The sequence below is a fragment of the Taudactylus pleione genome, unplaced genomic scaffold, assembly GCF_031769625.1.
Source record: "Taudactylus pleione unplaced genomic scaffold, aTauple2 ptg000283l, whole genome shotgun sequence".
Taxonomy (NCBI): domain Eukaryota; kingdom Metazoa; phylum Chordata; class Amphibia; order Anura; family Myobatrachidae; genus Taudactylus; species Taudactylus pleione.
In genome coordinates, this window is record NW_028284685.1 from 1,392,012 (window position 1) to 1,412,695 (window position 20,684).

Genomic DNA, 20,684 nt, shown 5'->3' on the forward strand with positions numbered 1-20,684 from the left:
CTAAGTCACATTTTGTGTAAAGTACTGAGCATTAGGGGAGCAGGCTCTTTACATTTTGGGATAAATATATAGGATTACAGTCAGAGGTAAAAGTAAACTGTGCTCTGTGAAATCAACACTTTGAAAAATGGATCAGTGTTGTAAAAGCCATAAATATCACATAGATGGATAAATTACCTGGGTGAGAATGTTGCCTGTATAAATCACACATTACAATATATAACAACTTGTTTCAACATATTTATTTTTCTACTGGTAAATGAATGTTCAAATTTAACTGGGATGGGTACGGGATGCTGGCACTCGGGATCCTGGCGGTCACAATCCCGATGCTTGGATCTCAAAAGGGCTAGAATACCGACACTTGTAGGTCAGTATTCTAACCCTCCCCCTCTCCCTACCCCTAACCCTCCCCTTCTCCATAGACCCATAACCAACCCTCCCCGGTGCCTTACCCTAACCTCCTCTCTAGTGCCTAAACCTAACCTCCCTTACCCTAACCCTCCCCCTGGTGCTTAACCCTTCCCCCAACCCCGCTACTTACCTTCAGAATTCCGGCAGTCGGGATGCCAGTGCTTGGAATTCTGACGTGTCGGGATTCCGGCACCAACATTCTGAGCGTCAGAATCCCCACGGTCGGCATATTGACCACATCCCATTTAAACATTGTTCAAGCTACAGGTTTTGTCATATATTTACACCAAACTATAATTGCAGTATAGCAATATCTAATTTGATGAACAAAGGTGCATATTTTAGTTTTAAAAGTGTTTTGCTGGTTAAGGAATGATTTTATTCTTATTCTGTGGTAACCCCAAACGTTTACTGAGTGAACGAAAGCCAACATTTTCTGGGTGCAGCCCTTTAACCAAAGCATGTCAATGACAGCCCAATTACTTGTCAACTGAATTTAGGCTGCATAGTGCACATAATCTTAACCACAATTTTGGCATTAAAATGAGGAAAAACAGGCGCCTCTACTTCAAAAGGACTGATTTGAAGCAACACATGTGAATATACTAAATCTCCAAAACAACCGCATGCAGCCTGCATAACCTGGACGATCTGGAAAGGGGGAGGGGGCTTGGACTGCTTGGAAATTGCAAAAACTTACCACTTTGTTTGCAGCCTAATGTGTTGGCTTTTTGTTTTTCAAAAACATCTGACTGCATAACTGTATTCTGTAATAATGTAAATTTTGCCCTCATACCCTTGAAAGTCATGTCTAAATTACCATTGTTCTTTAGCCTAGCCTCATATCCTCTCACTTATAACATTGGGCCTGATTCAGCAAGGATCACAACAGTGATTACGCACGCAGTTAGCCGATTGTTACTTTCTGCCCATACATTGTAATGCGTGTGCATGTGCACAAGGGTCTCACTGCGACCGGACTGCGATTACAGTGACTATGCAGACCCATCACTGAGTGATTAATAGGAAGTGACTGTTTGGGGGTGGTGACATCACCCTCAGTGGTCGGCAAAACGCAGGCTTGTCAGTGCGTTTGAACAGCATTACAGGGGCGTGCATAAATTAGCCACTGCAATGCCATACGTATCTTGGGCTTTCACTGCGTGCGATGAGGTTAGCAATTTCTGAGTAAGGTCAGACCTTGTGCAAGTGTGTGTGAGGCTACGATGGTAACGACGATTTCACAGACTTGCTAAGTATGAAGGATGTGTGTAAGGGGATGTGGGTGTCCTTATGTTTGGCTGCAACGTCATTGCGATTGTAATTATTATCATATTTTTGCAGTGATGCTGTGTGCGATTACGGAGCTGCAATCACAATAGTGATCCGTACTGAATCAGGCCATTGTCTATTTTAGAATCTAATTTCTGCACCCCTAAATTTACAATAGCTATTCCGCTTAATAATACTACTGTCGTTTGTACAGTACATACATATTTACCAGCACTGTACTTTCACCTTCATTGTAGAAAATCTACTACTCTGTCTCTGGCCCTCATTCAGAGGCGATCGCTAGAAGCGAGCACTCTCTCTCTGAATTAGGACGGCTGCTTCACTTTTCAAGTGCGGCATCCTGGTCGCTAGCTAAGCTGTGGGTTACCACCCACAGCTTTAGCGACCGACCAGGTTGATTGTCCCTATGGTCATGACCATCGCGACCATCGGGGCTTGCGACGAGACCCTCGGCAACCGCAAGCCCCAGACTGCTTCCTGCTCTGATCGAGCAGGAAGCTCCCAACTGACATCACTGCTGATGCCAGTGTGGCCGCCCACAAAACGGCATGCGTTCCGTTAGGAACGCCTCCGTTTGTGTAGCCACCGCCCGCCCCGCCTACAAAACGGGGCGAGCTGTCAATCCACATAGACCGCAGTCCCTTTTGTAGTGAGCTCCGGAGCTTAACATCGACCCGGTTGCGAGCGCTCTATCTCATACAGCCTCCATTCCTACTTCCAATTTTTCTCCCCTATTTGTAAACAGAAATAGAAAAAGGTAAAGGTATACAGCACTAAAGATAAATAAGAATATTTAAAAATAGATAACGGGTGGCTTGATAAAATCTATTCACAACATAGAAATACACAAATTAATAAAGATCTAAAATCAGCATAACATTTACTGACATACTGTACTATTACTGAGACCATATGAAAATGCCCCCAATTGAGATTGCTGGTGCCAAAAGTCAATAAAGCACGTCAGGATATGGAGCATATGAAGCTCAAAAGATATAGTTCATTCCTGTAGGACCAGTATCATATGAAGCAACAATATTAACAGTCCACTGAAGTAGTCCAAAAATAAGTTAGCAAGATGTCCTTGCAGCGGTGGTACTGTAGGAAATCCTAGGCTGGCCACAATTAAGATGTTCCTGTAGTTGGTCCCGGATATTAAAATGCAGTGCAGGGGATTCTTGAGGTCTCATATTAAATAGGTAGCTGCTTAATGCGTTTCACTGAGATGTCCTCAGCTTCTCTAGAAGCAAGTGTGACTTCCTCATCCAATTCCCTCATCCACACAATGACCACCTTTTCTTCACCTCCCCCTTAAATGTCCACATAATCCTTTACTCCCCTGTTCCCACATGAAACATGAACCCATAGTCTCCCCCACTCCTCTGCTTCCCTCTCCCACCTCTCTTATTCCTCCTTATTTATTCTATTCTCTTCTCCCTCACCATGGGCCTACTACCCCACTACGAAGCCCTGCTCCCTCCATACTCTCCCTGTCACCCTTCTCACCTCCATCTGCATCACACTAAACACTCTTCCTGTCCACCACCTGCAGTTTACCTTTCTAGCTCAGGTGCCAGGCACCTTCACTACATTCTATTCATCTATGTCCCCAAATTAACCCCCGTGCTGCAGCAACCCTGTTAATCTCATTCACATCTCTCCCACTAACTCTGTCTCTCTCTCCTGTACCTCTGGAATGCCAGATCTGTCTCACAAGCCACCTCTGTGTCTTGTTGGACAACAATGCTCCAGGCAGCTCTCGTAGGCTTGTTGCTAGGATACAAGGATGCCAGGCTGCTTCTCCGTGAGGTCCTCCTATCTGGCTAATCCGTCATCAACGCCCTGCTCGGATTGGTTTCCTCTCCTCTTTCTCTCCCACTGGTTCTTTGCTCAGATGCCGGTGATAGCATTCAGTAAGTGCTTTCCAGTTTCTGTGTGAGGAATTCATGCTCCTGTGTGTTCCAGTCTCCAGCGTGTGTATCAACAGTCCCAGCTGCACTTTGCCGTGATGTTAAGTAGCTGGTAGCCCAAACAAATGCTAGTCTCAGCCGCACTTTGGCGTCTGTGTAGACCCTCTGCTAATAACATTCCAGCAGTCTCAGCTGCAATTCAGCATCTGATTGGTTTATCAGCGATAAACATCACAGCAGTCTCAGCCGCACTGCAGTGTCTGAGTGGACTCTAGTTATTGGACATTGCTGCGGTCTCACTTTTGTGACTGTGTAGACATTCTGCTATAATCCTCACTGCACCTCAGCCAAGTTCACAACAGACCTCAAGGCTGCAACTCAGCCCGAAGACCGCACCTCAGCCAAGTTCACATCTGCCCTCAAGGCTGCAACCGGGCTCCAAGGCCGCACCTCAGCCAAGTTCACACCAGCTCTCAAGTCTGCAACTCGGCCCCAAGGCCGCACCTCAGCCAAATTCGCATCAGCCCTCAAGGCAGCAACTTGGCCCAGAGGCCATACCTTAGTCAATTACACGCCAGCCCTCAAGGCTGCAACTGGGTCACCTGGGTCTCACCTCTCTCAAGGATTACCAATTCAGTTGACCGCATCGCACCGTATAATCTAAGAATTATTGCTTTAAATCAGAAGTGAATCTTACCTGGGATTCATAACAATCTGTCTGTAACAAACTGGTCCCCACCCATAACCTTTTAATCTCCAACTCTTAAATCTCCTAGCCATCACCGAAACTTGTTTTTCCCCAACTGATACCACTTCTCTTGTGGCTTCTCCTCTGGGGGCCTCACATTCTCTGACACACCCTGGCCCAGAGATTACCATGGTGGTGGTGTTGGGGTCCTTCTATCCTCTGGTAACTGCTACCAACTCATACCATCAGAACCATGGCTTTTATCTACTTTCAAGGTAAGGCTATTTGCCTTTTCCAACCTGTTCATCTCCGAGTAGCTGTCATTTATCATCCACCTGGCCCTCCATCCAAATTCCTTGACAACTTTTCTTCCTGGCATTCCCACTTTCTCTCTTCAGACCTTTCTGTCTTCATCTTAGGAGACTTCAATATCCCTAACAATGTCCCCACATAATTCTCTGCCTCTAAATTCCTTACCCTTACATCATATCCTGATCTCTCGCAATGAATGTCCTTACCCTCCCATGTGAGTGTACACTCACTTGATTGGGTCTTTACTCACTGCTGTGATAGCTCTGATTATACTTATTCCTCATTTCCCCTCTCTGACCATCAACTTCTCTCTTTTAACTTATCCTTCACTCCTTCTCCACCTCTACTTTCCAAGACTACCATCACTAAGCATAACCTTGAGGCAATTGACATCAATAGGTAAATGTAATAGGGTCTGAGTTTTGTGAGCGGGACAAACTCAGACCTTCTCGCATATTTAAAAGGTCCTAGTTTGTCCCACAACTCAGCAAATGGAATAGCCTGCAAACTTGTGAATTTAGGGCTATTACATTATGCAAGTCTGTGCAAATTCTCTCCTATGAAAACCTGGACCTTGTAATGCGACTTGCATTACAAGGTCTGAGTAATACAGCAGCCTTCACAGATCAGTGAGATCCGTGAAGGTTTCTGTGTTTTAAAAAATAGTAACCTGTAAAAAGAAAAAAAAGACGTGCATCCCCCCACAAGTATAACCTCCCCTGTGAAAGGGTACCCCGGCTGTGGCATTACACCCCCACTAGAAAGAGTCCGGTGCTGGTTGCAGAAAATACAGTGGACCCCCAACTCAATTTGGCCACCATATTTCAACAACCAGGACCGGCTCACTGATCCAGGTGCTGGTTGATAATACGAGGGACCCCTACATAATTTATCCCCTGTATTTTTTTAACCAGGACCAGCTCAACAGAGCCTGGTGCTGGTTCTTAAAATGCAGGAGAACCCTACGCTAACCTGAAGCAGGTCTGTTTTTTTCTCGGATTTTCAGTCAATAATAGTGTGCGTGTCAAACACTTGCACTCTATTACATTGTCCAAGTTGTATCCTCACAATGGCAAAACATCTGGATGTGTTTTTTACCATTGCGAGTTGCCGGGGTGTGAGAAACATGCGAGTTTGCATGTTCTCGCACCCTATGACATAGAGTGAGTTCTAAAAATGTGTGAGTACAGATATTTACTTGCACATTTTTAAAACTCAGACCCTATTACATTTTGCCCCATATCCTTATCCTCCCTGATGGACTCACTATCCCTCATTATCTCTCTCTACTGCCCTGAACAAACCATTTCCCTTTACAATGTCTCCTTTACTTCTGTTCCTGACTCTGTTGCACTAGTGATCACTACTCACCCTCACAGATCTACACCTCAACCTTGGCACGCCAAATGCACTAGATACCAGCAAAAGTGCTCACAAACAATGACAGAAAACACACTTCTACACAGACTTCCTCCATTTCAAATTTATGTTTTCAACCTACAGTATATTACCACCTTCCCTCTCTCTCTCTAAACAATTGTACTTCAAGATAAGGTTCTTGAAGTACAATTGTTTAGAGAGAGAGAGGTGGTGGTAATATACTGTAGGTTGAAAGCATAAATTTGAAATGGAGGAAGTCTGTGTAGAAGTGCGTTTTCTGTCATTGTTTGTGAGCACTCCCAGTTCTCAAACCCCCATTGTCTCTTTGCCACTTTCAACTCCCTCCTCTGCTCCCCCCTCACTCACTGCCCTTGACTTTGCCACCCACTGCACATCTAAAATTTACTCCATACATCAGGGCAGCTCATCTCACCAGACCCTCAGCTCCCCACACTCTCCATTCTCAGATACCTGTCACCATTCCATCTTACCAACTCTGAAATCATTCTCCCCTATATCTGGAGATGTTGTCATGGCACTCATCCAGTCTTTCCCTCTTCCACCTCCTTGCTTGACCCTATCCCCACCCGCCTCCTCCGCTACCTCTTTCCTGTTGCCTGTTCCCATCTTGCCCCACTCATCAATCTCTTTCTCACATCTGTTCCCTATGCCCTTGTCTCCTTCATTCTAAAAAACCCACCCTTGATCTCCAACTATATGCCATCTCTCTCCTTTTATTTGCCTCCAAACTCCTTGAGTATATTGTCTACAACTGCCTTATCGACTCTCTTTCTTCCCACTCCTTGCTTGACCCATTTCAGTCTAGCTTTCATTCTCACCACTCCATTGAATCTGCCCTCACAATAGTCAGCAATGACCTCCTTGCTGCCAAATCCAAGGGCCACTACTTTTTGCTCATTCTTCTTGACATATGCTGCTTTTGACACAGGACCACCTTCTCCTCCTGCAAATCCTTCACTCCCTTGGTCTGCATGATACTGCCCTCTCTTGGCTGTCCTCCTACCTCTCTGACTGCTCTTTCTCCATCTCCTCTCATGACTCCACTTCCTCTAATAGTAGGTGTACCCCAAGGTTCTGTTCTTGGATCTCTCTATTATTCCTCTATGATTCCTCTTTAGGTGAGCTTGACCTCCAATATCATCTCTATGCTGATGACATTCAGATCTACCACTCCTACCCTGACCTCTTACCCTCTGTCCTCACTTGTATCTCCAACTGTCTCTCTGCTATTTATTTCTGGATGTCCCAGCACTTTGTTATACTTATCATATCTAAGGCTGAGCTGATCATCTTCCCATACTCCTGCATAACCTCACCTCCCACAATTTCTTTATCTATTGACAGCACAACCATCTTCTCTAGCCCCCAAGTGTGTGGTTTTGGAGTTATCCTTGACTCCTCCCTCTCCTTCAAACCACACATTCAGCACCTCTTGCAGTCTTGTCATTTCTCTCTCAGAAATATATCTAGAATAAGACCCTGGTCATCTCGAGATTGGACTACTGTAACCTCCTCATATCTGGCCTCCCTGACTCACAACTCTCTCCAATCCAATCAGTCCTCATTGCTGCTACCAGGCTCATTCATCTTCAAACATACATCTGACTCCCCTCTCCTGCAAGCCCTACACTGGCTCCCCTTCCCTTTCCGAACCCAATTCAAGCTTCTCACACTCACTTACAAAAGCCCTCACCAAATCCTCTCCCATAACATCTCTAACCTTATCTCCCTACAAACTCCTGCCCACTTTGCTCCACAAATGCATGCCACCTCTCTTGACAACTGATTACTTCCTCCCAGTCCTGCTTCCAAGATTTTGCCCATGCTGTTCCCTACTTCTGGAGTTTTCTCCCTCTCCCTATCAAATTCTCCACCTCACAGCCATCCAGCTCCACTCCTAAACCAGTGCTCCTTGCTCCTTCTCTATGGTCTACCCCATCTGTGTCATTCCTGTCTGTCTGGCCCTCCCTTTTAGAATGTAAGCTCTCATGAGCAGTGCCCTTTGCCCTCATGTGCTTCTCCTTTCCCTTGCTCATACTATTATATGTTCCCTACAATGTCACCTTTGGTTGCTTCTGCCCTGCTGCTTATTTGAGTGTTAAAATCGTGGATACAGTAATGTTTATATTAACCATGTCCTTGTCCTACATTGTTTTGTACTGTAAGTCACAGTTTTCTTGTTGTGCTCATTTGTAATGTCCTGCGGAACCCTTGTGCCATAAAAATAAAGGAATATAATAATAATAATTCACCTACTATCATTTTGTAGCAACATGCATATATATTTTGTTAGGCTTCATGCAAAATATACTTGGTTTTGTGTCTACTTATTCTTATCCACCAAAGCAGAGCTGCATAGTACATTGGTGCTTTACAAATAAACATACTAATAATAATACTGTCTGAGAACACTTACCTGGAAAATAAGATAGCGGTAAATTAGGGAATGTATGATGTCCAGTACATATCATCACTGCATCAAAGATGCTTGTGTCTTGCTTCCCTTCCTTTTCAGTGGCAACAGCCCATTGGCCAGTGGTAGAGAAGTTTTCGCTTTTCTTTATACTGCAAACAGTAGTCTGAAATGTTTATTAGTAACATATTAAGTAACATATTTATAGTGATAAATGTAGCAAGCTTAGGCTATATAGTTTACCCTATTACACTGTTTAAATGATCGTCAAGACCCCCTAATAGGAAGAGATATATAGCATTTAAAAGCTAAAAGTCAAATCTAGCAATTACTACATTCCCTAATAAGTTTTGTAATAAGTAATTGTATTAGCATTTAGAACTGAGCTCAGTCTAAGCCATTTTAAGGCATTAGCTTTTCGTTGTTCACCCACTTCTGTGTGGCTTTTGTATGCTTTGGATCATTGTCATGTTGGAAAATAAATCTTCTTGTGGTCTTGTCTCTCATACAGTGCCTTGCAAAAGTATTCACCCTCCTTGGCTTTTTACCTTTTTTTGTTATATTACAACCTGTAATTTTATTTTGAATCTGAATTTTATGAGATGGATCTGCACAAAATAGTCTAATTTGGTGAAGTGAAATGAGAAAAATATATGTAAAAAAGAATCTTTATAAATAAAATTCAGAAAATTGGTATGTGCATATGTCACATGATCGGTCAGTATAAACACATGTTTTCTGAAAGGCCCCAGAGGCTGCAACACCACTAAGCAAGAGGCATCACACCATGAAGACCAAGGAGCTCTCCAAACAAGTCGGGGACAAAGTTGTTGAGAAGTACAATTCTGGGTTGGGTTATAAAAAAATATCCAAATCTTTGATGATCCCCTGGAGCACCATCAAATCCATCATCATCAAATGGAAAGAACATGGTACCACAACAAACATGCCAAGAGAGGGCCACCCACCAAAACTCACAGACCGGGCAAGGAGGGCATTATTCAGAGAAGCAGCACAGAGACCAAAGGTAACCCTGATGGAGCTGCAGAGTTCCACAGCGACTGGTGTATCTGTGCATGTGACCACAATAAGCCGTACACTCCATAGAGCTGGGCTTTATGGAAGAGTGGCCAGAAAAAAGCCATTACTTAGTGAAAATAAGAAGACACAATTTGAGTTTGCCAAAAGGCATGTGGGCAACTCCCCAAATGTATGGAGGAGGGTGCTCTGGTCAGATGAGACTAAAATGAAATTTTTGGCCACCAAGGAAAATGCTATGTCTGGCGCAAACCCAACACATACCATCACCCCAAGAACACCATCCCCACAGTGAAACATGGTGGTAGCAGTATCATGCTGTGGAGATGTTTTTCAGCAGCAGAGACTGGGAAACTGATTCGAGTCAAGGGAAAGATGGATGGTGCTAAATACAGAGAGCAAAACCTGTTTCAGTCTGCCTGTGATTTGAGACTGGGACGGAGGTTCACCTTCCAGCAGGACAATGACCCGAAGCATACTGCTAAAGCAACACTCGAGTGGTTTAAGGGGAAACATTTAAATGTGTTGGAATGGCCTAGTCAAAGCCCAGATTTCAATCCAATTGAGAATCTGTGGTCAGACTTGAAGATTGCTGTTCACAAGCGGAAACCATCCAACATGAAGGAGCTGGAGCAGTTTTGCTTTGAGGAATGGGCACAAATTCCAGGGGCAAGATGTGGAAAGCTCATAGAGACTTATCCAAAGCGACTTGCAGCTGTAATTGCCGCAAAAGGTGGCTCGACAAAGTACTGACTTTAGGGGGGTGAATAGTTATGCACGCTGAAGTTTTCTGTTATGTTGTCCTAAATGTTGTTTGATTCACAATATAAAAAACAACACAGTTGTAGGCATGTTCTGTGAAGTAAATGATGCACACCTTCAAACAATCCATTTTAATTCCAGGTTGTGAGGCAACAAAACATGAAAAATGCAAAGGGGGGTGAATACTTTTGCAAGGCACTGTATGTCTCTGGGCAAACTATAGCCAGGCTTTAATGGAAGTTTTTTCAACAAGGAGGCACTCTTATCAGAAAGTGAAGGATTCTAAAGTATATTAAAATGTAACTTTTAGTCTTATACCTTAAAATAAGGGGGTATCACAAATCATAAGACGTACACACAAAAAATACACAAAATAAAGAATATATACAACACAAACCAAGTATTGCATAAGTGAGTATGCAGACTCATATTATGAGTGAAAAATTAATTTATATATATATAAAAAAAAAAAGAAGATAAATTAATTCCTCGTTCCGAGTTAGTCATAGGAGGAAATATGTCCTCTCTGTGTGAGCAATAATGATTATTCTCTGCGAATCATATGAATACTTAGAAAATGATGCACCCTTATATTTTAAGTCCTATGGGTACAGGTACCAAGAATGACACGATTAATAATTTTCATAGTTAACCCTATGTCGTCCACACTGTATCACATTTCCCATGCAATATCCGAACAGTGTCCTGTATAAATCCAGAAGTGTCCAAGATAGTTTGGAGTATGCAAATATTCAACACTTAATGAACAAAAGTATTGTAAGAACAGGTATGTGGTATTGCCAGTGCTTAATCCTCTAGTAGAATGATTGTAACAGATATTAGACAGGTTGCACCCCTCTGTGATGGGGATATTGTCAAATGTTTACCATATGCTGTTGCAGAATATAATTGATGTACTCTAACTAGGAGACAGCTGGATAATATACAGTATATCAAAGTAATTGTATCTTAAAGAGTCTCCTAATTGACAGCATGAATTGCAAGCATACACTCATATAGTCCCTTGAATCAAAATTTAAATGTACTCCAGTGCATCACCCAGAGAAAAAAATAATTAATGCAATGGTATTACAAACAAAAGTAGTATGTGACAATGAAAAGATATATGAAAAAAGGTGCCCAGGCATAGTCCTCCCGGCTTCTACTGTCTCTCTGTCATACTAAAAGTAGAGGACAAAGGATGAGAGAGAGGAAAAAAACAGCTGGTGGGAAAAAAGTAAAGATGCACTTCAGCTGTCAAACCTCACAGAGGGGGTCATTCAGACCCGCTCGCGAGCGCAGGACGCTCGTAAGCGGGTCGATGGTGCCGAATTGCGCATGCGCACGACGGAGGGAGCTCCGTCGTGCGCATGCGCGAGACCCGAATAACGATGGCCAAGCCGTCGTTATGGGTCTCGCACCAAAGGGGGCGTGCTGTCGATGGTGAGTGACAGCACGCCCCCTTTGGTGGGCGTGCTGGGGGCGTGGCTGCCCAGACGGAGGCGTTCCCATGGGAACGCCTACCGTCTGAGTCCGACCCCACTGACATCAGTAGTGATGTCAGTGGGAGTGATTTTGGCTCTGATAGAGCCAAAATCACTCCAGGGCTTGCGGTCACCGAGACCCTACCGCAGGGTCTCGTCGCAAGCCCGATGGTCGCAATGGTCTTGACCATCGCGACCATCATCATGGACGCTCGCTATAGCTGCGGGTGGTAACCCACAGCTATGCGAGTATCCATGAGGCCGCTCCATTTTCATGTAGGAGGGCCCTTATTCAGAGCGAGCGCTCTGGTCAGAGCATCTGGCTCTGAATCAGGCCCAGAGTGTGCCTGTCCTGGTGTCAGGAGACAGAGCAGAGAATAACGGCAGGCCGATGAGAGAGTGCTCAAAGATTTACCTGAGGTAAAAGGGGTTTTGAGTCATATAGTGCAAACAGCTGTAAGAAATGGCAAATTGTTTGGTATACACAAAGGCTTGTTTAGGCAGAGGAAAGAGGATACTTGCAGTGTCCTGGTCCCGTACAGTGTCCTGAGCCAGCAGCTAGTGGTATATGTAGAGAAAATCCTGAGAGCACTAACCGCTATACCCTATTGTCCACTGAGCAAGGCTTATGCAAAGGAAGTCATCAAGTTAGTGAACTATACCATGACCCCCAGAAGAAAATTCCATGCACTTATGGTGGAAAGTGCTGAACCATTCAAAAAAGACCAAGACACTAAACACTCCGTAGGCAAACATTTGTGTGTAATATCCAATATCAAGGCAAAATCCCAGAAAGAGGATTCAACATCAATCTTAGCCAGTAGGTTGCCAGGGCCATGAGTCTGAAAAGATTGATACAGCACTGAACAAATTCAGGTGGTACAGCATCATTAACAGATGACCCTGCAGGATAAGAAAGATGTTGAATGAGCCAGTATTTACAAGGAATCTGCCTAGGAACCTAAACTAACCTCTTTGGATACTTCAGGTTTCAACTGGGCCACAAACCGGCAAACTGAACCTAAAACTAAAACTGGAAAACGGGGGAGTGTCCTGGCAGGCAGGGAGAGCAGTCATGTTTTAATGAGGCGCCTGCTTTTTGGGACCAAATCAAGCCTTTATTACCTTCACTTATCCCTTAGTGGTGCCCTTTTCACTTCCCCTGACGAGCCCCAACCCTCCTTACTGACGGGGTATGAGCTGCGGAGCTGGGACGTACATTTTAGTGCGTTGGCGAGTTGTGGCCTAGTTACCCAGCCGGAGACGGGGACGAGTAGCGGATGCATCCGGAAGTGATCTCCCTCATCTTCCGCCGCTGTGACCATCTGAGACCTGCGGATCCTTCCACCAGAGCGCGCTGTGTCCAGGGCAGGTCAGACAATAAGGCACTGAGGCACTACAGGACGCTTTTCTCCACAGACAGTGCCCTGTATTAATGGACCGCTCCATGTGGTGGCCATTACACATTACTGGCCCCCTAAGCCTCCGTCGCGGAGTCGTGCTCTGTGAGATCCTGTGGCTCCCAGGCCCTCCTTATTAGCAGGTCTCAGTGTACCTCATCTCCCCCTGCATAATTTTATCTCCCCCTATTGTTAAGAGTGCTCCACTCTTTTCTCTCCCATCTCAACAGGCATCATATTGTTCCCAACTTTCTGTGGTCGCCCTATATATATATATATATATATATATATATATATTTTGTAGAAATGAAAGAATACAGCGCCAAAAAATAATGAACACCCTTACTTAATTCAATAAAGAAAATTTATTTTCTTTAAAAGACTTCACAGTCAGACAAACATATTTAAAATGTATTTGTTAAAAATCTATACCTTTTTAAATACAAAAAGCGTGTGTATATAGCACTCCCTTATAGTGTGGGTGTCAGCTCAAACAGAAGGAATACAACAGTGGTGATCTGTTGTTAATAAAAATGTGTAAAAATTGGATCTGTTTAAAAGCGCCTATGTGCTAAACAAAGTGCTGTGCATAAATAAATAATCATCAAGGTAAAGTTTTCCTTGAAGAAGTCTGATTGGCAGATGAAACGCGTTGGCTGCTCCTCTTACCTTTCATGAACTTACTACCATTATATCAGATAAGCCGCAGAAGCCTTTTTTAATATACTAATTGTGATGTCTTTTATTATAGTGTTTATTTATTTATTTGAAAAGCTCTAATATATGGGTTTGTAAAAGACATGAAATTATTGTACACAGTATGTGATTTTTAGTTGTACACCATTATTTATTCATCCTGTCTTTTTAATTTGCTTTGAAATAAACTGTATATTTTTTATGTATATTTTTTTTAGTCAGAGTACAGTTTTAATTCTTACACTATTTGCACTTTATTAGGGGCTAATATTGGTTTATATTAATTACCTTTTCATATTTGCACTATGCACTTTCTGGTTTAAATATCACATAAATACCTGACCTACCTGAATCAGCTTATTAGCAGTATTTATTTATTTATGCACAGCACTTTGTTTAGCACATAGGCGCTTTTAAACAGATCCAATTTTTACATATATATATATACACATATACTGATTATATTTGGCCTTTACATGCACACTGACCATCTATAAGTTGTGTCTGAAGTCACTTTATTATTCTACAATTTACATGCCACAAGTCCTGTTAGTGTTGTTCCTTACTACTACAGTTGTCTTCTCTATGGTATTAGCGCCCTCTTGTGACGGCTTGCTGTCAATGTCTTCTGCTGATTGTCTCCCATGCTTATTACATAGCCTCTATTATATTACTCCCTACATTGGTGAACGTTGACCCTATGCCTGGTGACTGAAGGAGTGCATTCTATGATATTGATCACTCCATGTGAGAGCTTTGTGTCTGCCATGTAAACTCTGCACTAGGGAGTTGTACCTTCCGCCATCCACTTATCTACTATGTCACCGAAACTTATGGCTCAGGCTCTGAATCAGGGTGGTCGCGTGTTTTTTTAGTTGCGGCCTCTTGGCCGCTCGCATAGCTGTGGGTTACCACCCACAGCTTATGCAAGTGGCCAGGTGATGGTCGCGATGGTCAAGACCATCATGACCATCAGGCTTGTGATGAGACCCTTGCGGTAGGGTCTCGTTGCCGCAAACCCTAGTGGACTTCCTGCTCTAATAGAGCAGGAAGTCCACCTACTAACATCACGAGTGATGTCAGTAGGGCCGCCCACAAACGGCAGGCGTTCCTGCAGGAACACCTCCATTTGCCCAGCCAACCCCCCGCCCCACCTTCCAAACAGGGCGAGCTGTCGATCAACATCAACAGCCGCCCCTTTTGGATGTGAGCGCCGGAGCGAGTGCTTTTTGCGCTTACTCCGGGGCTCCCGCACGTGCGCACTGCCTAACAATCGACCCGCTTGCAAGCGTATAGCTCTTGCGAGCAGGTTTGAATCAGGCCCTCAGTTCACAAGGTGTTACTAATGGGCAGGAGCAAAAAAACACACAAAGAAATGTTGGACTCCAAAATCTAATCTTTCCCAGCCAAACCTTCGCTCATATCTCTCAATCTCAAATACTGTAGAATCTCCGATAGGCGACCCTCCCATTGCGCCTCCAACCTCCCCAAATATGGCCCTCTCTTCTACATTGGGAGATTCCCACTCGCAACTGGATCAACTATAGGGAGAAATCACCGAAATCCTAACACATGTGCAATCTCTACCTTCAAGTTTGACATGCAGGCGCTGGAGTCAAGACTTCAAGATTCCCTTCAAACGCAGGTTGCGCTTGTCCAAGCTGATGTGAAGCATCTCGATTCTCGCATCGTCACTTTAGAAGAAGACAAGGAATCTGCTGATTAACAACTATCCCTCCTCCGGGATCGGATCTCCCAACAAGCAACAGATATGAGCTTTACAAAACAGGGTTGATGACCTTAATAATAAAGGCCACAGAAATAAATATCAGGTTGAGGGGCCTTCCAGAAGACGTAACGTCCTCCGGTTTACTCGATGTTCTCACAAAAAATTTGGGTGAGATCTTGGAGCTGGACCAGAATGACCCTATTGAAATTGACTGAGCTCTACGGCCGAAAGAACCAGCCTGCATTCGTCCTAGAGATGTCATTTGCAGAGTCCATTATTTCTCTCAAAAGGATGAAATACTCAGAAGGATTCGTAACATGGAGGGGGTGCAATTTAATGGTATGCGTTTACAAAATTTCCAGGACCTTTCCAGGCATACCCTCCAACAAAGAAGATTGTTGAAACCCCTGACAGAGTCTCTTCGTAAAACAGATATTAAATATAGATGGGGTTTTCCACTCTCCTTACAAGTGTCTCATGCTGGGAAAAATGTATCCCTTCAGTCACCTGAAGATCTACCTTCTTTCTGTTCCGAGCTTGGTCTGGACCTGATCTCACTCCCAGATTGGCAAACATTTACTTTGCCTGCACTACCACCGCCGTCTCATCTAAAGAAAGACCACTGGCATCGGGTTCAAAACCAGAAGAGGAAGTCAAGGGGCCCAGATTCCCCAGAGACTCCTGACCCTACTTGAACTTTGCCCAGATCTTTACAATGGTTCTATTACTTGTTGACTAACTGGTACCCTCCTGAGCGATACCTGACTGGACCTGATAATAATTGATGGTGGTTCCTGGTGGTTTACCTTCCTATACGTTCTGGTATCCAGATTCCTTATTCTCACGATATCAGTATGGTTTCTTTCTTTTGTTTTTTTTTCTCTTCATGTTCTATCTGGTAATTATAGTTCATTTTCAAGTATACACTTTTATCTCTGTGTGTATAGAATATAGAATGTATGTTCATATTTTCTCTGCCCTGTTTAGTTAAATGTTTTAACTAAGGATAACTATTTGAGTAATTTCATGAAAAATGTGTAGTCTTCCTTACCAAACTATATAATTTTCACTAGATTACACATTTTGTTCTGTTATGTTTCTGACTATGATGTCATATTTTTATTTTAGGATGGTGAGGTCACTCTCTCCCTGTGTGGCCCCCACCACTAATTTTTTTCCAAGACATGGGTTCCCCCAAGGTTTCCCAAATGTCTGGTAGCGGTTTGTTGTGCTTATCGTTATATAATAGTGTTTTTTCATTAGTTGTTTTTCTCCATATGTATACATTTTGTTGTTTCCCTATGCTACCCTCCTTTCTTTCCCCAAATTTTTTTTTTATTTCATTATTTGCTGCAATGGTCCATATTGAAGTTTTATCTAAGTTGTGATACACCCTCTGTCCCCCTGCTGTTCACTCACTCATGGCAACCTCACTCCGTATAGTATCTCTTAATGTACACGAAAAAAGATCACAGACTTTACGCTCCTTTTGTAAAGATAATGCAGATGTTGTCCTGGTACAGGAAACTAATGTTTTTGCCAATCCCCTACATCCCCTCGACTAAGTAACCACTCCTATCCTACGGCTTATTATAGCAATTTCTCTCAATCAAAATCTAAAGGAGTAGCGATCCTCTTCGCTAGACATATACCAGTCTTAGATCCTGAGGTGCATGTGTTGGAGGAGGGGAGGTCCCTACTTGTGAACTGTATGATCTTTAACCAATGCTATACATTTGTTAATATTTATGCTCCTAATCAGAGTCAGCCGGCCTTTCTAGAGAGAGTTCTCGATAAAGTTGGTATGCTTCAGAAGGATCCTGATAGTAGGTGGAGACTTCAATTGGGTCTTAGATCACCTCCTATACTCTTCAGCGGGCTCTTCTCTGATTTCACACCACCCTTCGCATAAGGTAAGACACTTACTACATACGCATCAATTGTCTGACATCTGGAGGATCTTCCACCCGACAGAAAGAGATTATTCCTATTACTCCTGCTCCCATAAGACATATTCTAGAATAGACTTTATCTTAATTGGTCATAGACATCTACATTTGGTATGTGACTCCTCAATAGGTGTTAAAACCTGGTCTGACCATGCTCCGGTAAGCTTGGACATGTTCCTGGGATCACTGGATCCAGTCCATAGGTCTTGGCACTTTAACGAATCCCTCTTGTCAGATCCCTATTGTAAATCCCAAATAGACGAGGAACTTGCTGTATACATAGATTGTAATGTTACCCCGGAAGTATCCGATCTTACCATTTGGGAAGCCCACAAGTGCGTATTACTGGTAAAATGTATTCAGTTGGGTTCGTTCATGAAGAAATAACATATAGGTGAGATAGACACTCTTTTAAAGAAACTTCAAGTCTTGGAGACTGCTCATAAAGCTTCCTTGTCTCCTGACTTGTATGTAGATTGACCCAAACCTGGACAGCGTTAAATAAAGTACTTTTGGATAAAGTCAAATACTCTTTTTCTGGAAATGTCGGAGTCGTTATTATCGCTGGGGTAATAAACCTGGCAAAATGCTGGCTAGGGCTCTACGAGCTAAAAGAGTAGGTTCATGCATTCCTGCTATTAAAGATGGAGGAGGGCAAACCTTTCACGATTCCAGCAAAATTGCAAGTTCTTTTTGCTCCTACTACTCCTCGCTGTACAACCTATCTGCTTCTACTGTGTTCCCCAACCTCCCTACAAAGCAACAAGCAATTGAGGCATACTTACTAAAAATTGGGTCTCCTAAGCTTGAGGAAGTGGCTAGTACGGAATTGGAAAGTCCCTTTACCTTGTCGGAACTAGAAGAGGCTATTAAATCTACCCCCTTGGAGAAGAGCTCTGGCCCAGATTGGTTTACCATTAACTATTACAAAGTTTTTAGGGAAAAATTTACCCCCCTACACTTCTCAAAGCCCTGAACTCTGTTTCTGACGATTTCCTTTTCTCCCGACAATCTTTTGAGGCTCATATCTCCATCATCCCTAAAGAAGGCAAAGACCCTTTTCTCTTTGCACTAGTTATCACCCTATTTCCCTCCTTAACGTTGATGTTAAGCTATATGCCAAGTTACTGGCCAATAGACTAAAAATCTTTTTACCTTTACTAATACACAACGATCAAGTAGGATTTATTCCAGGTCATGAAGTGATGGATAACACCTTCAAACTCCTGGCTCTTATCCACCAAATCCTGTCAGCTCAAGTTCCAGCTGTCCTCCTGTTGACCGATGCCGAAAAGGCATTTGACAGAGTGGATTGGAATTTTATATCAGGTATATTGAGACATATAGGACTGGGCCCGATTTGCCTCCAGCGAATCCTCGCTCTATATAGCTCCCCTTCTGCTCAGGTTCATATTAATGGCACTCTCTCTAACCCCTTTAAGATTACAAAAGAAACTAGACAGGGATGCCCCCTGTCCCCATTGATTTTTGTTCTCTGTTTTGAGGCTCTAGCACGGTCAATTAGACTGAATGCGGATATCTCGGGTTTCAAGTTGTAGAGAGGGAAATATAAACTAGTCCTCTTCACGGACAACCTGTTAGCTACTATTACAAACCCACTTATGTCCCTGCCAAATTTATTAGAAGAGTTTCAGATATTTCTAGAGCTCTCTTATTTTAAGGTTAGCTATTCCAAGTCGGTCGCGCTAAATATTACAGCCCCTCCGCAGATGGTCGTGAACCTTAAAGCTGCATTTCTGTTTACTTGGCACCCCTCTCACCTAAAATACTTCAGGGTAGTTATTACTAGAGATCTTTCTAGGTTATTTGATGTAAATTTCACTCCCCTTTTGAACAAATTGTGAACAGATTTACAATAATGGAAGACAAAACCCTTTTCATGGTTTGGGAGATTGGGGATTCTTAAGATGAATTTCCTTCCTAGGATCTTATACTTATTACAGACTTTTCCAATTAAAATACCCCCTAGGTAGTTCTTGAAAATACAGTCGCTAATCAGAGATTTTATTTGGGGAGGCAAAAGACCCCGATTGAAACTGAATTTAATATTTTTAAATAAAAATAAGGGTGGTCTCTGCCTCCTAATATAAAAGGATACTATCAGGCATGCATGTTGCATAGGATCCTGATGTGGTCCAGACCGGATTCCTTCAAACGGTGGGTCCAGATTGAAAATCAGGCACTGGATATCCCAATATCGATTGCACCCTGGCTCCCGTCCCCTTCGAATATCGCCCACACTACTATTTCACCGACCCTGAGCCGCTGGAAAACCACACGCAAATCCCCTTCGATATCATCTTTATACTCGCCATTTACGTCTTCCCTTTTTAATTAAAAATTTCCACCAGGCATGGAATCTACCGCCTTTGCCACTTGGTTTAAGACAGGCCTATATATGATTGGTCAGCTGAGATATGGTAAAGATATCATTCCCTTTGCGGAGCTATGTGAGAAGTGGAACTTGCCTCCCAGGAAACACTGGCGCCACCTCCATATTAAGCACTTCCTACAGACTTTGGCCTTCTCTGAGGCATATAATCTACCTAACACACCATTTGAACAACTTTGTGCTAACACATCATCACCTCCACATGCTTTTTCATTGATCTATAATCTGATCTCTTCAGACCAAAGTGATCTCTCCCTAGCTTTACAAAAGTTTGGGAAAGCGAACTAGGAGAGGAACTGGGAGAAGAAACATGGGAGAAAATGTTTAACTTGGCTCATGCGTGTTCACCTAATGCTGATGTGGTTGAGACCCAATATAAATTACTAACTCGCTGGTACAGATGCCCAGACATCCTATCGAAAATGGGTTTGGTAGTACCGAATATATGTTAGTCAATTCTCATAGGACTTTTCTACTTTTTGGATCGTCTTACAAGAAGTCACTTGAGAGCTGCAAAATATAGCAGTATTGTCACAATACACAACCCCTGAGCCTCAGATGACTATCTCTTCCATGTCCTCATCATATTGCATGCCATCATCTGCAAAAGATGAAAGAACAGAATCGAAGTACGAAGCCCCCACAGACGACAACACAGAAACATTCGCCAAGCTGGCGTGGAATGGGGGAGTGGTGCACATAAATAATCTCTTTATTAGTCCCTGCTGTGGCTATAATCCTTTCTGTGGTACACAATACATATGTGGATGCTGCAGATACAG

At 43.3% G+C, this 20,684-nt stretch overlaps 1 protein-coding gene across 4 annotated transcripts in view; it reads right to left on the reverse strand.

Annotated features, from left to right (window-relative positions):
* LOC148512077 (flavin-containing monooxygenase 5-like) overlaps positions 1 to 20,684 on the reverse strand; it is a 195,037-nt gene that overhangs the window by 55,194 nt on the left and 119,159 nt on the right. For all 4 annotated transcript variants that reach the window (XM_088482221.1, XM_088482222.1, XM_088482219.1 and 1 more), the window contains one exon: positions 8,435 to 8,597. In XM_088482221.1, coding sequence (XP_088338347.1) covers positions 8,435 to 8,597 — 163 coding nt within the window. The remainder of the gene's footprint in view (positions 1 to 8,434; positions 8,598 to 20,684) is intronic.